This window comes from Macrotis lagotis, chromosome 3, assembly GCF_037893015.1.
Source record: "Macrotis lagotis isolate mMagLag1 chromosome 3, bilby.v1.9.chrom.fasta, whole genome shotgun sequence".
Taxonomy (NCBI): Eukaryota; Metazoa; Chordata; class Mammalia; order Peramelemorphia; family Peramelidae; genus Macrotis; species Macrotis lagotis.
This window is the reverse complement of record NC_133660.1, coordinates 227,559,322-227,576,377: the sequence shown is the minus strand read 5'-3', so window position 1 is coordinate 227,576,377 and position 17,056 is coordinate 227,559,322. Positions and strand designations below refer to the sequence as shown.

General features: G+C 37.0%; 1 protein-coding gene across 2 annotated transcripts in view; it reads right to left on the bottom strand.

The window, feature by feature from the left end:
* LOC141518218 (retinol dehydrogenase 12-like) overlaps positions 1–17,056 on the bottom strand; it is a 34,055-nt gene that overhangs the window by 15,441 nt on the left and 1,558 nt on the right. For both annotated transcript variants that reach the window (XM_074230035.1, XM_074230034.1), the window contains exons 2-3: positions 6,490–6,729; positions 6,180–6,269 (exon numbers count right to left, since the gene is read on the bottom strand). In XM_074230035.1, coding sequence (XP_074086136.1) covers positions 6,180–6,269; positions 6,490–6,729 — 330 coding nt within the window. The remainder of the gene's footprint in view (positions 1–6,179; positions 6,270–6,489; positions 6,730–17,056) is intronic.

Here is a 17,056-nt window from a genome sequence, read left to right as displayed (position 1 = left end):
AAAAAAGGATTTGAAGGGTTTTCTTTATGCTACTTGCTCCAGGGTACATTTCTTTTTTTTTTTTTTTTTGGTGAAGTTTGCTCCATAAACCAAAATGACTGAATGTGAATTTAGTTAGCACAAAGTCAAATCTAAGACAGGTTTTATATAATCAGACAAAAACATTCAATGACCTAACCTTTCACAATGAAAATTTAAGAAAGTGTTTGATTTCTAGAGATCCCACCTTGGTCAGGGGCTCAGACCACACCACTCACAGCACCTTTAAGAAAAAAGCTTTCCTGGTTCAGGGTTCAGGTACTCATATCCTGTTGTGTTCATGCACAAGTTGATCTCCAGAGAATCTAGTGGTCCTGTCTCTGTGGCTCCTTCCAAATTGTTTTATTTTCTGTGCTGGTCTCTGGGTCACTGAACTATCTGTGAATCCCCATTAATTTTTTCAGTCAATAAAAGAGTTCAGAGACTAGATTCCAAAGCTAGAAGTCAAATGGTAATTGGCCCTGTTCCCAGACAAATGTTGAGATCTTGAGAGTGTCCCTACTTTATGTATGCTTAGAGTTTAGATGATGACTAAGGAGGCAGAATTACTTAATATTTCTTTTATGACAGTCTTCCCTAGCTAAATGAATGATAGATAAAAAAGTGTAGTATCATGAAAAATTTTGGAGGATCTGGAAATTCTCAGTGAATTCAAAACACACCAGATCTTAAGTAATTACAACAGACTACAGAAAAAGAATTGATTAATGTACTTGGTGAGCTGTTGTTGGTGATCTCTGAAAAAACTGAACAAGAGGAAAAGAAAACAAGTCTCAATTTTCAAGAACAGGAAAGAGATTCTTCTAAGTATGTTGGTAATTTTGACTTTGATCCCTGATAGAATTCTAGAATATATCATTAGATTAACAATTTGTGAATATGTTGATGGGGAAAATCATTGATCACTAAGAGCTGGTATAATTTAACTAGGTCATGTTCGATTAACTTTGGTCCCTTTTTTGACAGTTACTTGGCTGATTAATCAACTGTTAAATCAAAGATCATAGGATCCTGATCTTTGTCCTTCATTCTTGAAGGAGACCATGATATCAGGGAGATGATGCCATGACAAGCACATGAATTGGATTTGAGTGATTGGCTGTGCTAAGTCACCAGTCTTACTTTCTCCTCCAGAGTCATCTGGGTCCAGAGGCCAGGTATGAATCAGAATGACTGGAAATGATCCTGGAGGAGAGGCAATCAGGGTTAAGTGACTCACCTGAGGTCACATAGTGTCAAGTGTCTGAGGAGGAATTTGAACTCCCTTCCTCCTGACTCCAAGACTAGTGTTCAATCCACTTTGTTACCTAGCTGCCCTCATAAGATCCTAAATTTGAGTTGGAAAAGGCTCTCCAAGACATGTAGCTCAATCCCTTCCTTTTTCAGATAGAATCCAGAGCTAGGAGTTCAACTTTGGTTCTTTAACTCCAAATCCAGTACATTCCTTCCATTGGATTTCTCTGCCTCCATAAGTCATTGTATACAGGCATTTGAAAAATTCATTCATGATATACTTAAGGGGTGGGATTAAAAAAACTGACTGGATGATAAAACAATTAAATGGACAATGATCTGATCAAAAAATGGTCAAAGGATATGAACAGGCAATTTTCAAATGAAGAAATCAAAACTATTTATAGTCATATAACAATGCTCCAATTCTATTGACATGAGTATGGTGCTGATACCTAAACTAGCAAGAGGCAAAACAGAGAATAATACATATATATATACACAAATTTACTGATGAATATTAATAATTAATAGTGTTAAAATTAATTGAATTAATTAATAATAATTCAATAATAATGAAATTAATTAATAAAATTAATTCCTAATTAATATTAAAATTAAATATTAACAGAGGTTACATGATTTATCACAAGGTTAATACACTATGACCAGGTGGGCTTTATACAAGCAAAATAGAGTTAACTCAAGAAAAATTACAAAATACTTTTCCTACAAATAAAGTCACATCTAAACAAACAGTTGGAAAAATATCAATTACTCATGGGTAGGCTAAGCTAATATAATAAAAATGGCAATTCTACCTAAATTAATTTACTTGTTCATTGCCATACCAAACTACCAAAAATTATTTTATAAAGCTAGAAAATATAATGATAAAGTTCAGCTAGAAGAACAAAAGATTTAGAATATCAAGTGAATTAATGAAGAAAAAATTCAAAGGAAGATGGCCTAGCTGTACCAGTTCTAAAATAATATTATAAAGAAACAATCATCAAAACCATTTGGTTGACTAAGAAATAGAGTAGTGGATTAATGGAACAGATTAGATACACAAAATATAATAGTAAATGAGTATAGTATTCTACTGCTTGATAAACACAAAGGTTTCAGTTTCTGGGATAAGAACTCGCTATTTGAGAAAACCTGCCGAGAAAAGAAGAAAACAGTATAGCAGAAATTAGGCATAAACCCTCATCCCACACCATACACCTACATAAGGTACATGATTTAAACATAAAGGGTAATACCATAAGACCAAACAAGAGACAGAGAACATTATGAAATGCAAAATGGATAATTTTGATTACATTAAATTAAAAAAGTTTTTACACAAACAAGATCAATGCAACCAAGATCACAAAGAAAGCAGAAAGCTAGAAAACAATTTTTACAGTCAGTGCTTCTGATAAAAACCTCATTCCTAAAATATACGGAGAAATGAGTCAAATTTATAAGAACACAAGGCATTTCCTAATTAATAAATGGTCAAAAGATATGAACAAACAGTTTTAAGATGAAGAAATTAAAGCTATCTATACTCATATGAAAAATGTTCTAAGTCACTAATGATTAGATAAATGCAAAATAAAACAACTTTGAAGAATTCCTTCATACCTATCAGATTGGCTTATATGACAAAAAAAGGAAAATGATTAATATTGGAGAGGATGTGGGAAAACTGGGGCTCTAATGCATTGTTGATAGAGTTGTGAGTCAATCAAACCATTCTGGAGAACAATTTGGAACAATAGTCAAAAGGCAATAAAATCGTGTTTATCCTTTTATCCAGCAATACTACTTCTAGGTCTGTCATAAAAAGAAATCATTAAAAAAAAAGGACTCACATGTACAAAAATATTTATAATAACTCTTTTTAGAGTAGCAAAGACTTGAAAATTGAGGGAATATCCATTAATTGAGGAATGGCTGAATTGTGGTATATGTGGTATATGAATATGTTGGAGTACTATTGTTCTGTAAGAAATCATGAGTGAGCAGACTTCAGAAAAGCCTAGAAAGACTTCATTAACTTTTGCTGAAAGATGTGAGCAGAACCAGGAGAATGTTGTACATATTACCAGCAACATTGCATGATAATCAACTATGATGATCTTAGCTTCTTTCAGCACTTTAGTTATCAAGGACAATTTTTTTTTGCAAGGCAGTGGGGTTAAGTGACTTGCCCAAAGCCACACAGCTAGGCAATTATTAAGTGTCTGAGTCATATTTGAACTCAGGTCCTCCTGACTCCAGGGCCAGTGCTCTGTCCACTGTACCACCTAGCCACCCCATGTCAAGGACAATTTTAAAAGACTTGTGATGGAACATGCCATCCACATCCAGGGGGAAAAAAACTGTAGAGTCTACATGCAGACCAAATCATACTATTTTTCACCTTTTAAAGCTTGTTTTATGTTTTTTTCTCCTTCTTTCTCATGGTTTCTTCCCCTTCAGCTCTGATTCTTTTTTTACAACATGACTAATATGGAAATATATTTAACATGATTATGTAACATGATGTAAAGCCTATAGCAGAATACTCTGTCATGGGGACAGGAAAGGGAGGGAGGTAGAAAAATGTGGAACTCAAAACCTTACAAAAAGATGAATGCTGAGTTCTATCTTTACACACAATTGGAAAAAAAAAATTTAAAAAGAAAGGAAAAAGGACCCACATGTACATAAATATTTAAAGCAGCTCTTTTTGTAGTAGCAAAGAATTGGAAATTGAGGGAATGCCCATCAATTTGGGAATGAGTGAATAAGTTGTGGTATAGGAATGTAATGCAATATTACTTGTGCTATAAAAAATGATGAATAAGAAAAATCTGGAAAATTTTATGTGATCTAACAGTATCCAAAAGCTTCATGATGGAAAAATGCTATACATATCCAGAAAAAAAATTATGGAGTCTTAATACACTATCTATTTTTACTTTTTTGTTTTTTGTAATTTTTCCCTTTTCTTGTTTCATCTTCCACAACATGACTAATATGATTACATGATTGCACATTTTTTACCTATATTTAATTGTTTGCCTTTTTTTTAGGTTTGTTTTTTTTTGCAAGGCAAATGGGGTTAAGTGGCTTGCCCAAGGCCACACAGCTAGGTAATTATTAAGTGTCTGAGACCAGATTTGAACCTGGGTACTCCTGACTCCAGGGCTGGTGCTTTATCCACTGCGCCACCTAGCCGCCCTGAATTGTTTTCCTTTTTGGGAAGGAGGTATGAGAAGGCGAGAGAGAGACAAAAAATTTGAAACTCACAATCTTATAAAGAATGAAGGTTCCAACCCTTCTGGAGAGCTATTTGGAACTATGCCCAAAGGGCAACAAAAATGTGCACACCCTTTGACCCAGCAATACCACTACTGGGTCTATACCCTGAAGAGATGAGGAAAAAAGGGTAAAAACATTACTTGTACAAAAATATTTATAGCAGCCCTGTTTGTGGTGGCAAAGAATTGGAAATCCAGTAAATGTCCTTCAATTGGGGAATGGCTTAGCAAACTGTGGTATATGTATGTCATGGAACACTATTGTTCTATTAGAAACCAGGAGGGATGGGATTTCAGGGAAACCTGGAGGGATTTGCATGAACTGATGCTGAGTGAGATGAGCAGAACCAGAAAAACACTGTACACCCTAACAGTAACATGGGAGTAATGTTCAACCTTGAAGGATTTGCTCATTCCATCAGTGCAACAATCGAGAACAATTTTGGGCTGTCTGCAAAGGAGAGAACCATCTGTATCCAGATAAGGAGCTGTGGAGTTTGAACAAAGTGCAAGGACTATTCCCTTTAATTTAGAAAAAAAAAACAGATAGCTTATTGTCTGATCTTGTTACCTCTTAGACTTCTCTTTAAGGATACGATTTCTCTCTCATCACACCCAATTTGGATCAAGGTACAACATGGAAACAAAGTAAAGACTGACAGAGTGCTTTCTGTGGGGGGGGGGGAAGCAAGATTGGGGGAAAAATGTAAAACTCAAATAATATCTTTAATAAAAATAAATTTAAATTAAAAAATATATATATAAATATAAAGAATGAAGGTTGAAAATTACCTTTAAAGTTAATGGGAAAAAATAAAATATTTACAAAAATACCACAGGGAAGGAAGGGAGAGAGAGAATTTGGAACTACAAAATTAAAAAAATTAATATTAAGAATTATTTTTGGGGCAGCTAGGTGGACGTAGTGGAAAGAGCACTGAACCTGGAGTCAGGAGGAGCTGAGTTCAAATGCGACCTAAGACACTTAATAATTACTTAGTTGTGTGATCTTGGGCAAATCACTTAACCCCATTGCCTTACAAAAAAAAAAGAATTATTTTTTCATGCAATTGGGAAAAAAAACAAACAAGAAGAGGCCCTTTGTACCAGCATCTGGATCCAGGGGTCAGATGTGGATCAGGCTAACTGAAGATGGTCTTGGATACAGTGGAGACTGGCCTTTTTAAGCTAAGGTCTTAACTGAGCAACATCCAATCACTGATTGATCCAGGGTATTAAGAAAAAAAATGAAATAAAAATTGGTCTGTTACCTAATCCAAGAAAAAAAAAATCAATCTGAGAGGGGAAGATCTTCAGGGTTTCACTAAGTGAGACTTGGTCTGGGAGCTCTTGTTGGCCAATCAATGAGAGCCACAGTGATCTGGGTCCTGTAAACTCCCCAAAAATCTTGCCAGGTTTCAACGCCTAAAAGTTACTTTCCTTTGGACAGAACACACTTTTTAGGTAATGGTTTACTAGATGACCTTTGAGGTCCCTTCCAACACAGAGATTATTTAGATTCCTGAAACAGGTCCTGAAGCATATTCAGAAAGAAAAAAAAGGGTCTAGAAGTAAAGAATGGGGGGAAGGGTACATTTTTGTTCTTACTCAGTAACAGGTTTGTGAGTAGAAAATGCCCAAGGTAGTTGGTCATGAAAGTCAATTCTAGGCCATCTGGGGTAAGAGTCTTGTAGGGCACTGGAAGAAAATAAAGATACAAAGGAGTTAAAGCATCACAGAAGCTTCAAGTTGAATATCATGGGAGGAAAATGAAAAGGATGTGGGTTGGAGAACTTGGATGAAATTTATGAGTACTATTGCTGCTTGGTGGAAAGGGATTAGGGTGGATAATTGCATTGGGGTTTGAAACATTTTCTATCGTGGGCATTCTCTACACCTAGGACATGGGGAAATGTACCAGAAATCCCAGCATTATTGACCAGCAGGTGGATACGGGGTTCCTCTTGAAGAAGTTTCTGAGAAAAGCTCTGAATGGAGGCCACAGAGCTGAGGTCCAACTCTCGAAGCAGCAGCTCCTTGCTCCCAGTGGCTTTCTGGATGTCCTCAAGAGCCTTTTGTCCCTGAGGAAGTCTCCGGCAAGCAAGGACTACACGAGCCCCACGTCGCGCCAGCTCACAGGACACAGCTTTCCCTAAACCTGGGCCATAGGAGACATGGGTGGCATTAGAAATTGGAGGAGAAGAATGGTATGGGGGGGGGAAGCATACAACAAACACTTATTGGACACCTATGGTATGCTGAGCAGTATGCTGGGCACTGAAAAAGAAGTAAAATTTAGGTAAGAACTAGTTCTTGCTTCCATGTAGTTCATAATCTAATGAGTGAGAATTGAGCTAAAGATGAGAGAGATCCTCACTGCCATTCCTACCAGTTCCTTTCTGGGCTAGTGCAATAGTTTGCTAAGGGGTCTTTTTGTCTCTTCTCTTTCCTACCTCTGATCTGTTCTTCAAAAGTGACCAGAACAACTTTTCTAATCCATGTTTCTCACTGCCAAAAATTTTCAGTGCCTCTCCACCCATTATCTTCTAAGTAAAAATCAGATTCCATGACCTGGTATTCAAGGCCCTCTAAAATTTAGCACTATTCTTTTTCTAGTTTTATTTCATATTTCTCTTCATGAACTCTATACTCCAGCAAAACTGGATGCCTCTTTGCCCCTGTAATAAATAGGTTAATTAAGTAATAATAATAATAATAAATAGCCTTTAATTTTGAAGGGTCTCATTTGATCCTTACAACAACCTTGGGAAGTACAACAACCTTGGGAAGTAAGTGCCATTATTATCCTCTTGTTTGAAGTTGAGGAAACTGAGGCAAACAGGCTCAGTGACTTGTCCAGTGTCACCCTAAAAGAAAGTGTCAGAAGTTGGATTTGAACTCAATTCTTCTGGACTCTAAATCCAGTAAGCTGTAAAATGTCTTGCTCTCAATTGTGTTTTAAGCCTTTACTTACATTGGACACCTATATTTATGCAACTCCTTTGTGGAATCACTTGTCTCCCTTCCCCTATTGAACTTATTTATATTCAAACCTTAAAATGCTACCTCCTTACTATTATTCTGTTATAAATCATGAGTGGTTGGATTTCAGAGAAGCTGGAAAGAATGACATGAACTGAGTGAAGAGAGCAGAGCCATGAGAACATTGTACACAATAACGATAATATTTTTTTTTAGTTTTTTTTTTTGCAAGGCAAATGGGGTTAAGTGGCTTGCCCAAGGCCACACAGCTAGGTGATTATTAAGTGTCTGAGGTCGGATTTGAACCCAGGTACTCCTGACTCCAGGGCTGGTGCTTTATCCACTGTGCCACCTAGCCACCCCAATAACAACAATATTGTGAGATGATCATCTATGATGGATGCAGCTCCTTTCAGCAGTTCAGAAATCACAGACAACCCTGAGAGACCTGCTGTGGACAATACCATCCTCATCCAGAGGGGAAAAAACCTATAGAGTCTGAATGAACAGCAAAGCATTCTATGTTCATTTTTTAAAAACTTTTATGTTTTTCCCTCCTTTCTCAAGGTTTTTTCTTTCCCCTTAGTTCTAATTCCTCTTTTACAACTTGACTAATATGTAAATATATTAAACATGTACAAGGACATGTACAACTTTCACCAGACTATTTGCTACTATGGGGAGGAGAGAGGGAAGGGACAGTGGTAGAAAAATGTGCAATTCATAAATTTGCAAATGGATGAATGTTGAAAAACTACTATTGCATGTAACTGGAAAAATAAAATTTCAATTAAAAAAATGCTACATCTTCCATGAAGTCTTCCCTGGTTTTCCCCATTTTGCCTCAAATTTCACTTTATTTTGTGCCTCTCTAAAGAATATAGGTATATATAGGCATGTATGCATATGTAAACATATATCTATGTATTTCTATACCTTCTTGTGTATATCTATCAACTGAGGGCAATATATAGAGCATGGAGCTGAGAGTCAGTAAGAATCCTTCTTCTTCCTGCGTTCCAGTCCGGTCTCAGACACTATTTATTATGTGACCCTGAGCAAGTCACTTAACTCTACCTCAGTTTCCTCATCTGGAAAATGAGCTGGAAAAGGAAATGGCAAATCGCTCCAGGATTTTTACTAAGAAAACCCCAAATGGGGTTGCCAAGAGTTATAAATAACTAAAATTACTGAACAACAGCACCATTCTCATATACCAGATGATGATGATGTTTGCCCTTCATTCGCAAAGAAGTCCATGACATCAGGGAAGTAATGCCATGATAAGCACATGAGTCAGATTTGAGTGATGGGGGGCTGTGCTAAGTCACCAGCCTTACTGTTTCCTCCAAAGCCATCTGGGTCCAGTGGCCAGATATGGATCAGGACAACTAGAGAAGGCACCTGGGTGTGAGTCAGTCAGGGTTAAGTGATTTGTCCAAGATCACACAGCTAAGTATTGTCTAATCCAACTTTCTTTAAAGTTTATTAACATTTCTTGATTCTATCTAAAAGTTTTTCTGTCAACCTCCAGTTGAAGTCTGTAAGTTTGGAATGTTTACCTCTCCCCTTCAGAAAGGACTATGCTCCTGATAAAACTTGAAAGGCAGCCTCTATCTGTGTAGTACAGCTGTATTCTAATTTGCATTTGCAAAGTTGACTTTTCAAGTTTGCAAAATAACCAGATGAAAGGCCATCCTAAGAAGATAGGAAAAGTGCTTTGGTTATCTAGATAGGAGGTGAACTCTTATCTATATGACACTTTAGTAGAAGAAAATATGATCGTGTCAGTTTTTTGTCATGTAACAGACTTTATGGATGGGTTACATAATCATAAAATACAAATGTGTAACCTGATTGGTTGACCACTGAAGGTTTTATGACTTTGCATTCTGTATAAATTGCCCACAAAATTTTGTATCACTATTGATGTTTGCAAGGATAGCATCCATCTATGGTTTTTGGTAAGATCCTGGAGAATTAAACTTCATTTATTCAACTAACTTTATTATTTCATTTTTAGTTTAAGGAAATTAACCTTAACAGAAATGGTACGTGTGACTCTAGGCTTGCCTTTGAAAAAAGGATAAACTTTTCCTCTGGTCAACTCATCAAAGGGATCTCTAAGAAGAACCAGGACACATTTTAAGCTTGGCTTTTCAAACTCAAATTGCCCTAGTTTGTGAACTGTGTTCTTTTCTGAAATGAAGTTCTCTGAGATTGTTACTGAGGATTTGGGCAACTTCACAGGTTGATGAAATGTTGCCTGGTTTTTGGTTTTCAGCTGAAGTAGGTGTCAGGGCTTATTTCTAGATCCAAGGGAGGTATCTTGTTTGGTAAGATTACTCAGTGGTTAGATCTTTGGTGTTTTTTGTTTAATAAAAATGTGAAGTAATATTTGCCAGGTTTTCTCTTGTCCTATGTCTAGTGTCTATTATATGTTATTTAGAGTCTTTTTGGTGGGTTTTTTTTGTTAATGTTGTGTATAGTTATTGTTGATTGACTTGAAAATATGGGACAATCCAATTCTAAAACCAGAGATTGAGTAGAGCTCCTATTTTTATATAATCCAACATTATAATTCTAGTGATTATATATTTTGTCAGTGATGGCAAAAATTAACTAGTGACAATCCTCAGCTGAGCTGACCTAGGTGGTGATCAATTGACAGGACTAAAGTTAATTATCTTAAGACAAAACTAATTTTTAAAAACTAGCAAAATGTCCAAGAGGGAACGGGAATGCTTTATCACTTGTTTGGTGACATGTTAGAAAGGGAAAGAAAATCTGAGAAGGCTTCATTTCAAACTCATAGGAAAATTTCTCCTTCAAAATCCCCTTCCCCTGATCAGACAGACAGAAGAGCCTCCTCTCTGAGTCAGTTTCTGATTCCCTTCCAGCTTCAGTCTCTGTCCCTCTCCCTCCTGAGCAACAGGAGCCAACAGTCATCATTGCTTCAGCAGTTCCATCTCTCAGCCCACTCCTGTTTTAGTTCTTTATCCGCCTCCTATCTCCTCTCATTTCTCTCCCTCTTCCTCACCTGTTCCAAATCCTCATTCTGTTTTCCCTTATTCAAAACCTTCCCTATCTCCTCCCATTGTAACTTCTTCCCTGGAATCTCTACCCTTAATCCTCCAACTTTTTCTCCCACTATGACTTCTTCTGTTTCTTCTTCTCCTTATCCCCTAACTCCTTTTTCTTACTCTCCTACCACATTTCCTCATTTTAGCTGCTCTCCCTGTTCTATGATGTATCCCATTGTCCCCTCCTCATGTTCTTCTGTTCCACCTCCTTCCTATGTTTCTGCTACTCCTCCTTCTTTGCCTGCCTCGAATGATCCTGTTCCCAATACAATTTCCCTGGCTCCAGATAAAAGTCTGATACCTGAATTAATAGGGATCCATCCTTTCAAGGTAGTCAGCATGCCATGTCCTCAGGCTATTCAACCTGTGTATGGAGGACAGGCTGGATCAGATGCCAAGCTTTCATATGAAGATCGGGAAAGGCACTATGTGGAAGCCCAAGCTATGGGGGGATGCCCTTTATGATGCAATTCCCCTCACATTTCCCCAACCATTGGACTTTTCAAAAATAAAATTCTTGTTCAAAAGCAAGATGAAATAGCGTTTCAACTTTTTTGACCACCTAGCAGAGTTTTTTTATGCAAATTTTGGCCTAAAACATGACGGAAGGAGGAGGACAGATTCAATTTCTCAATGTTAATATAACTGAGCTGAGCTAGCAAGATAAACATCCTCAAATTGTCGAATTGGCTTAGAAATTGAGTCTGAATTTGATTTACCAAAAAGATTCAGATCTCAAGGAAAAGAGAATTGTGAGCAGAGTAGGATAAGGTGCTGACTATGTAGCTCAAGCCATTGACAGGCCCCATCTAAGACCCTCCTGTGGCTAGGAAACAGTCTGAGGATCCAGCAACCAGGGTATGTTATTACTGTAAAAATCCCAGACATTGGAATAAATAGTGCAAATCCCTTCTCTCTTTCTTCTCCTCTTGGACAGAACCATGTTCAACTATTGTTCTGCCTCCCTTTCCTGTGTTGTCCAATCCTCCCTCTGCTACAGTATTCACTATGACTGACCTATGCAATGTCTATTTTTCCATACCTGTTCTTTCCAGCAATAAATACATTTTTGCTCTCAAAGGGAAAAGTCAGCAATTTGCGTGAATAGACTTATTTTTTTTTGTGACTTTGGAATGAAATGACTTTTTAAGTGACTTTGGAATGAAATGAGGCTAACACTTTTTTTTTATAACAATTCTTTGGAAATGAAATGTTCTCTGGATTTTACCACTGGTTTGTTGGAGATTCATCACCTTTGGTGATGTTCGTTTGCTGAAGACTTATTCTTGAATCTAAGTGTGACACTCTTTGGTAGAGTGTCTAGTGGTTAGATCTCTAATGCTTTTGTTTAATGAAATGTAAAGGAGTTGTCTGGCAGCCCCTTGTCTTTGTCTGTTGTGTTTAGGGGATCTTCTGATGTGAGAGATGTGTCTGTTTTTAATTGTGTGTGTTGATTTCAGAATAAAGAATGGAAGTTGAAAATATTATTCTGATACTCAGAAGCTGCAGAAAGAAAAGTTTTTGTTTTAAATAATAATAATAAGAGAGGAATATCTGTAACTCATATGTATATGTTAAGGAACCATAAATCCAGATTTTGATTTGATTTAATCCAAAATTTAGTTCTAAAGGGAAAAGGAATAGGACTATATAAATTACAAAATATATTAAAGCTATATGATATCTCTATCCCATACCAGCTGCACCTCCTCCGGTTGATTTAATAGCTTAACACAAGCACAGGTTTTGATCTCCCCTGAGATAATGTGCCAATGGGAAAAACATTGTATCTGAGATCAAGTGTCTGGGTTCTGGAAGCATGGGTTCAGAATTGTTCTCCCCCATCAACTGCATCATCCATTACTATAATATTTGCACTATTTAAGTCATTGGGAAACTGATAAGCTTTATGAGCTTGTTTCAAAACAATAGTGGGGGATATCAAGGAAAGTGATGAAGGATATAGTCTCTGGACGGATGTTCATTTTGTCTCCTGTATAATCCTTACAAACCTTTTAAGCCTCTTTTGGGCAGAGTCCCATCCCCCTCCTCTCCTTTTGAAATTTGGCAAATGAACTTCACTCAACTACCCCCACGCAATGGGAATAAGTATGCATTAGTCATGATTTACATGTTCTCTCATTGGCTAGAGGTTTTCCCTTGTCAGTCTGTAACAACTGGAGTTGTTGGGAGGATTTTATGTGAACATATTGCTTACTGGGGAGTTCCAAGGGAAATTCACAGTGATGGGGAACTCATTTTACAGGTAAAAATCTTAAGAGAATCCTGGAAGCCTGGGAAATCCATCAGCATTTACACTGTGTATATCATCCCCAGTCCTGGGAGCTAGTGGAAAGAACAAATGGTATGCTAAAAGGGCTATTAGGCAAATTGACTTCTGACTTCAAAGCATCTTGGGTTAGAGTACTGCCCATTGTTCTTCTTGCATTAAGGTTCTGACCTGTGGGAAAAACTAGCTCTCTCCATATGAGATTGTTACAGGGAGACCCATGCCTTTGACCCCAGTAGAGATCTCTCCTTTGGCATGACATTGTCTCTGAGAGTACTGTGTTAAACTCAGTCAACAGATTCACCAAGTTCAAGATCTTGTTTCTCAGTCTTGTTCCTTAGGTTTGCCTAGTGATACTATCTCTCTGATGACTGGGTATACTGGAAGAGACATCTGCAGAAACACTCTTTGGAACCTCACTGGGAGGGGCCTTTTCAAGTATTACTACCTCCACTGCTGCTAAACTCCAGGGTGTAGATGCATGGGTGCATCTGTCTCACCTGAAAAGAGCCCCGAACTTGAGTGACCTTCAGAGCTATTGGTGATCTTGTCCTGCAGTTTCGAAGGGGCCAAAAGACGATGACATCAGAGGTGGACAGCATTCCCAAGACCCAGACAGCATTCCCAAGACCCAGACAGCATTCCCAAGACTTGTAAGACTTCAACTGCCCTCCACACTTAACTTTTTAACCAAAATGTTAGCCCCATCTCACCTCCCCTATATGGGTGGCATTTGTGGTACTTCCTGCTTGTTTTACATTCTTTCCCCATGAGTGAGGGATCACCATTGTAGGAAGAAGACCATCTCTCCTTTCACCACCCAAAACACCCCATGTGAAAACTCAGTCAGAAGGCAGTAGATTTGTTTAATTACATTAATTAAATAATAGATAGATTAATTTAATTTAATTAATCTGATTCTTAGATATGTGTTAATCCTCTGGGAACCACTGCTGGTTATCCTATCTCTGCTATTGATTGGGGATCTATTGAACTAACAGCATGAGCCCATCTATCTGAAAACCCATGGTTTACTGAGGATGCATTACCTAACCTATCACTGTCAGTAAAAAGACTGTATGAGTATAGAGAAGGCAATAACTACAAAATACCCCTGCGAACCCCATATTTCCAAGAAAGATTTAGGAACAGTCATATCTCTCTAGGGGCAAATGCTACTATAGGTGGAGTTTTTTTGGGGGGGTAAATGGGTCTCAGTGCCCCACCCTGTGCTTTCTATTATCTTGCAAATCACACTTCTGGAGTTCCCATAGGGAACCTTGACCCAGCCCTCTGTAATTATACTATCTGGGTCTCTCCAGAGAGACCCTTTTGCAGTACAAAAAAAAAAAAGACACGTGCATTTTCCATAAATGTGGGCTATGTTTCGTTTTGGGGGCCAAATGTCACTTAAGGGAAATCTACCACCTCCTTTTATTGTATCGGTAGGCCTGCTGGAAATGGTCCTATTCCCTTCACTGATAATTTCTTCTTTATGGATATAAGCCATACTTTTGGGACTTGTCAGAGCTTATTTATTGGGATCTCCATAGAGGTTACCTTTGGGCAGTGAAAGGGGATCACACAGAGAATAACTCCTGTTTAAATCCTTCCATGGGAGTGGTTCTTTCTCAAAATTCATTTCTACATAATGATTCCTGGGATGGCCTACTTCACCCTATGTCTCCACAGCATAGATCAAGCCCCAATTACATTAGGACCCCAGCATTATTTCATTTTCCATTTCCCTGCATCCTCCCTAGGGATGTTCTTTATGTGTGGCTCCTCTCTCTATCATACTCTCCCTCCTTCCTATGTTGAAGCATATTAATGGGAAATGTTAAAGAAAATTTTTGTTTCTATGTGTTATATGTTTCAAACTTTTTGTTGTAAAATCACCTGTACAACATGGATAACATTTTGCAATTTTTTCTGTAGTATTTCATTGTTACCACTATACAATCATAATCAAAATATGATATTATTTCTGATCCTTTAGTTTATAAAGTTTAGAGATGAATTTCTATCTGATTATAGGAAATTGCTATAAAAATGCCATGAGACTGAAGTTGGTTTTCTATCTTAAGTCTGAAATCCAGGAAAAAGGAATACAAAGGAAATTCAAAGGAAAAAGACTAGTGGGTCATAGTCTGTAGAAGCCAGAAAAAGAAAAAAAAACTCAAGATGGGTGTGTTGAGATTTATAGGTGAAAAGTTTTATTGGGATAAGAGTTGAAAGAGCAGCTTTTCAGTATAATCTGGGCTTTTTTCTGACTCAATTTTCCAACAAATGTGACATTCAGAAAAAAGTCTCTCACCTGGAAGAATAAGAGTCTAACTTGAGGCTCTTGGCTACCTAAATGACTTCTACCTGGAACAGACATCTAAAATACGTAAGGGACCATTGTCCTTCCTTTTATGTCCCTGATTTTTATGGTAAATTGCTTTGATCATGTTGGACAATAAATATTAAAATAAGATACAGAAATTTAAGTAATTTGGGCTTATATTTATCTAAATTCAAATGATCAGCTAGATTAGTGAGTAGTTTGGCATAACTTTATGAAAGTTTATTTTGTTAAATGAAAGAGAATCCTCCAAATGGGGCAATAAAAAATAATGATAATAACCTCTGTTTGTAACTGAATTTTCTGTGAACACCAAATCAAATTGCAAAGCATCAAGATCTAAGGTATTTCAGAATTTCAATTTTAATAATGATAATAGTAATTAATTGACTGTTTAAAATATTAAGAAGTTTCAACAGAAAAAGGAAAAGTCTCTACAAATAACCTGCATTGAAGAAAATCTCTAAGCCATAGAACTGCATTGTGTTACAGAATAAACAGACCTGCTGTGTGCTTTTATGTATATGAAAATACATTTATATATATTATGTATATATATATATATATATGAAAAGGGATTGTCCCTTTTTGAATCTCTGTAATTTTTTTTTATTGTATTACTCATTTGTTTTACTGTGATGGATATTACATTACTTGCCCATGATTCTTAGAAAATCTAAGTCCCACTGATATATTATTTCCCCTCCCTTATATCTTCTTAAATATTCATGATTGAACTATAGATGCACAAGGTCTATCTAGATCAAAATGGGGGAAATGCCTAATCTGGTATTCTAATTAATAATAATATTTAAAATTTATTAATATTTATTGACCTCTACATTTCTGATTAAAAGTTGCTCTATCAACCTCCAAATGAAGTCTGTAAGCTTAGAATGTTCACCTTTTCCCTCTATAAGGACTGTGCTTCCAGATTGAAAGATAGCCTCTATCTGTGATATACAGCCCTACTCTAATTTGCATTTGCAAAGTTGGCTTTTCAAGTTTGTGAAATATTCTGATGAAAGGCCATTCTAAGAAGACAGGAAAACTGCTTTGGTTATCTAGATAAGAAGTGAGGAGACAGTAATCCTGGAGCAAAATTGAATCTTGTCAGTTTTCTTGACATGGAACAGATTTTATGGATGGGTTGGGTAATCATAAAATACAAATGTGTAACCTGATTGGTTGACCACCAAAGGTTTTATGACTCTGAACATTCTGTATAAATTGCCCTCAAAATTTTGTAACACTATTGGTGTTTGTAAGGATGCTATCCACCCTTGAGTTTTGGTAAGATCCTAGAGAATTAAATTTCATTTATTAAACTAACTTTGTTATTTCATTTTAACTTTAAGAAAATTAAGGTTAACATTATCAAGTGTCTGAGGTTGAATTCGAACTCCTATCCTCTTGACTCCCAGGGCAGTGCTGTAATTGACAAACAATTATTTTCATGGTAAACCTTTGAATGGGGGAGACAAAAGATGGAGACCCTAGAGTGGGTTTTGAAAAGTGGGTTGATGATAAGGTAAAGGGAAGATGAAGGTTTTAGGTGAGAAGAGTGGTGGGAAAGATAGGGACTTTGGGAGGGAAGGGAAATGGAAATTTTTACCCAGATGAAAGGATGGAAGGAAGAAAAAACCTGGGAAGGAAGAAGTTCTTTGTATATGATATTATGTGTGGGGCCAGGGAAGGCTACAGAGGAACATCATTGTCTAGAAGAGGGATCAGGAACCTGGGAAGGGAAGGAAAGAGAGGGATGGAGTTCCAGGACCATGTG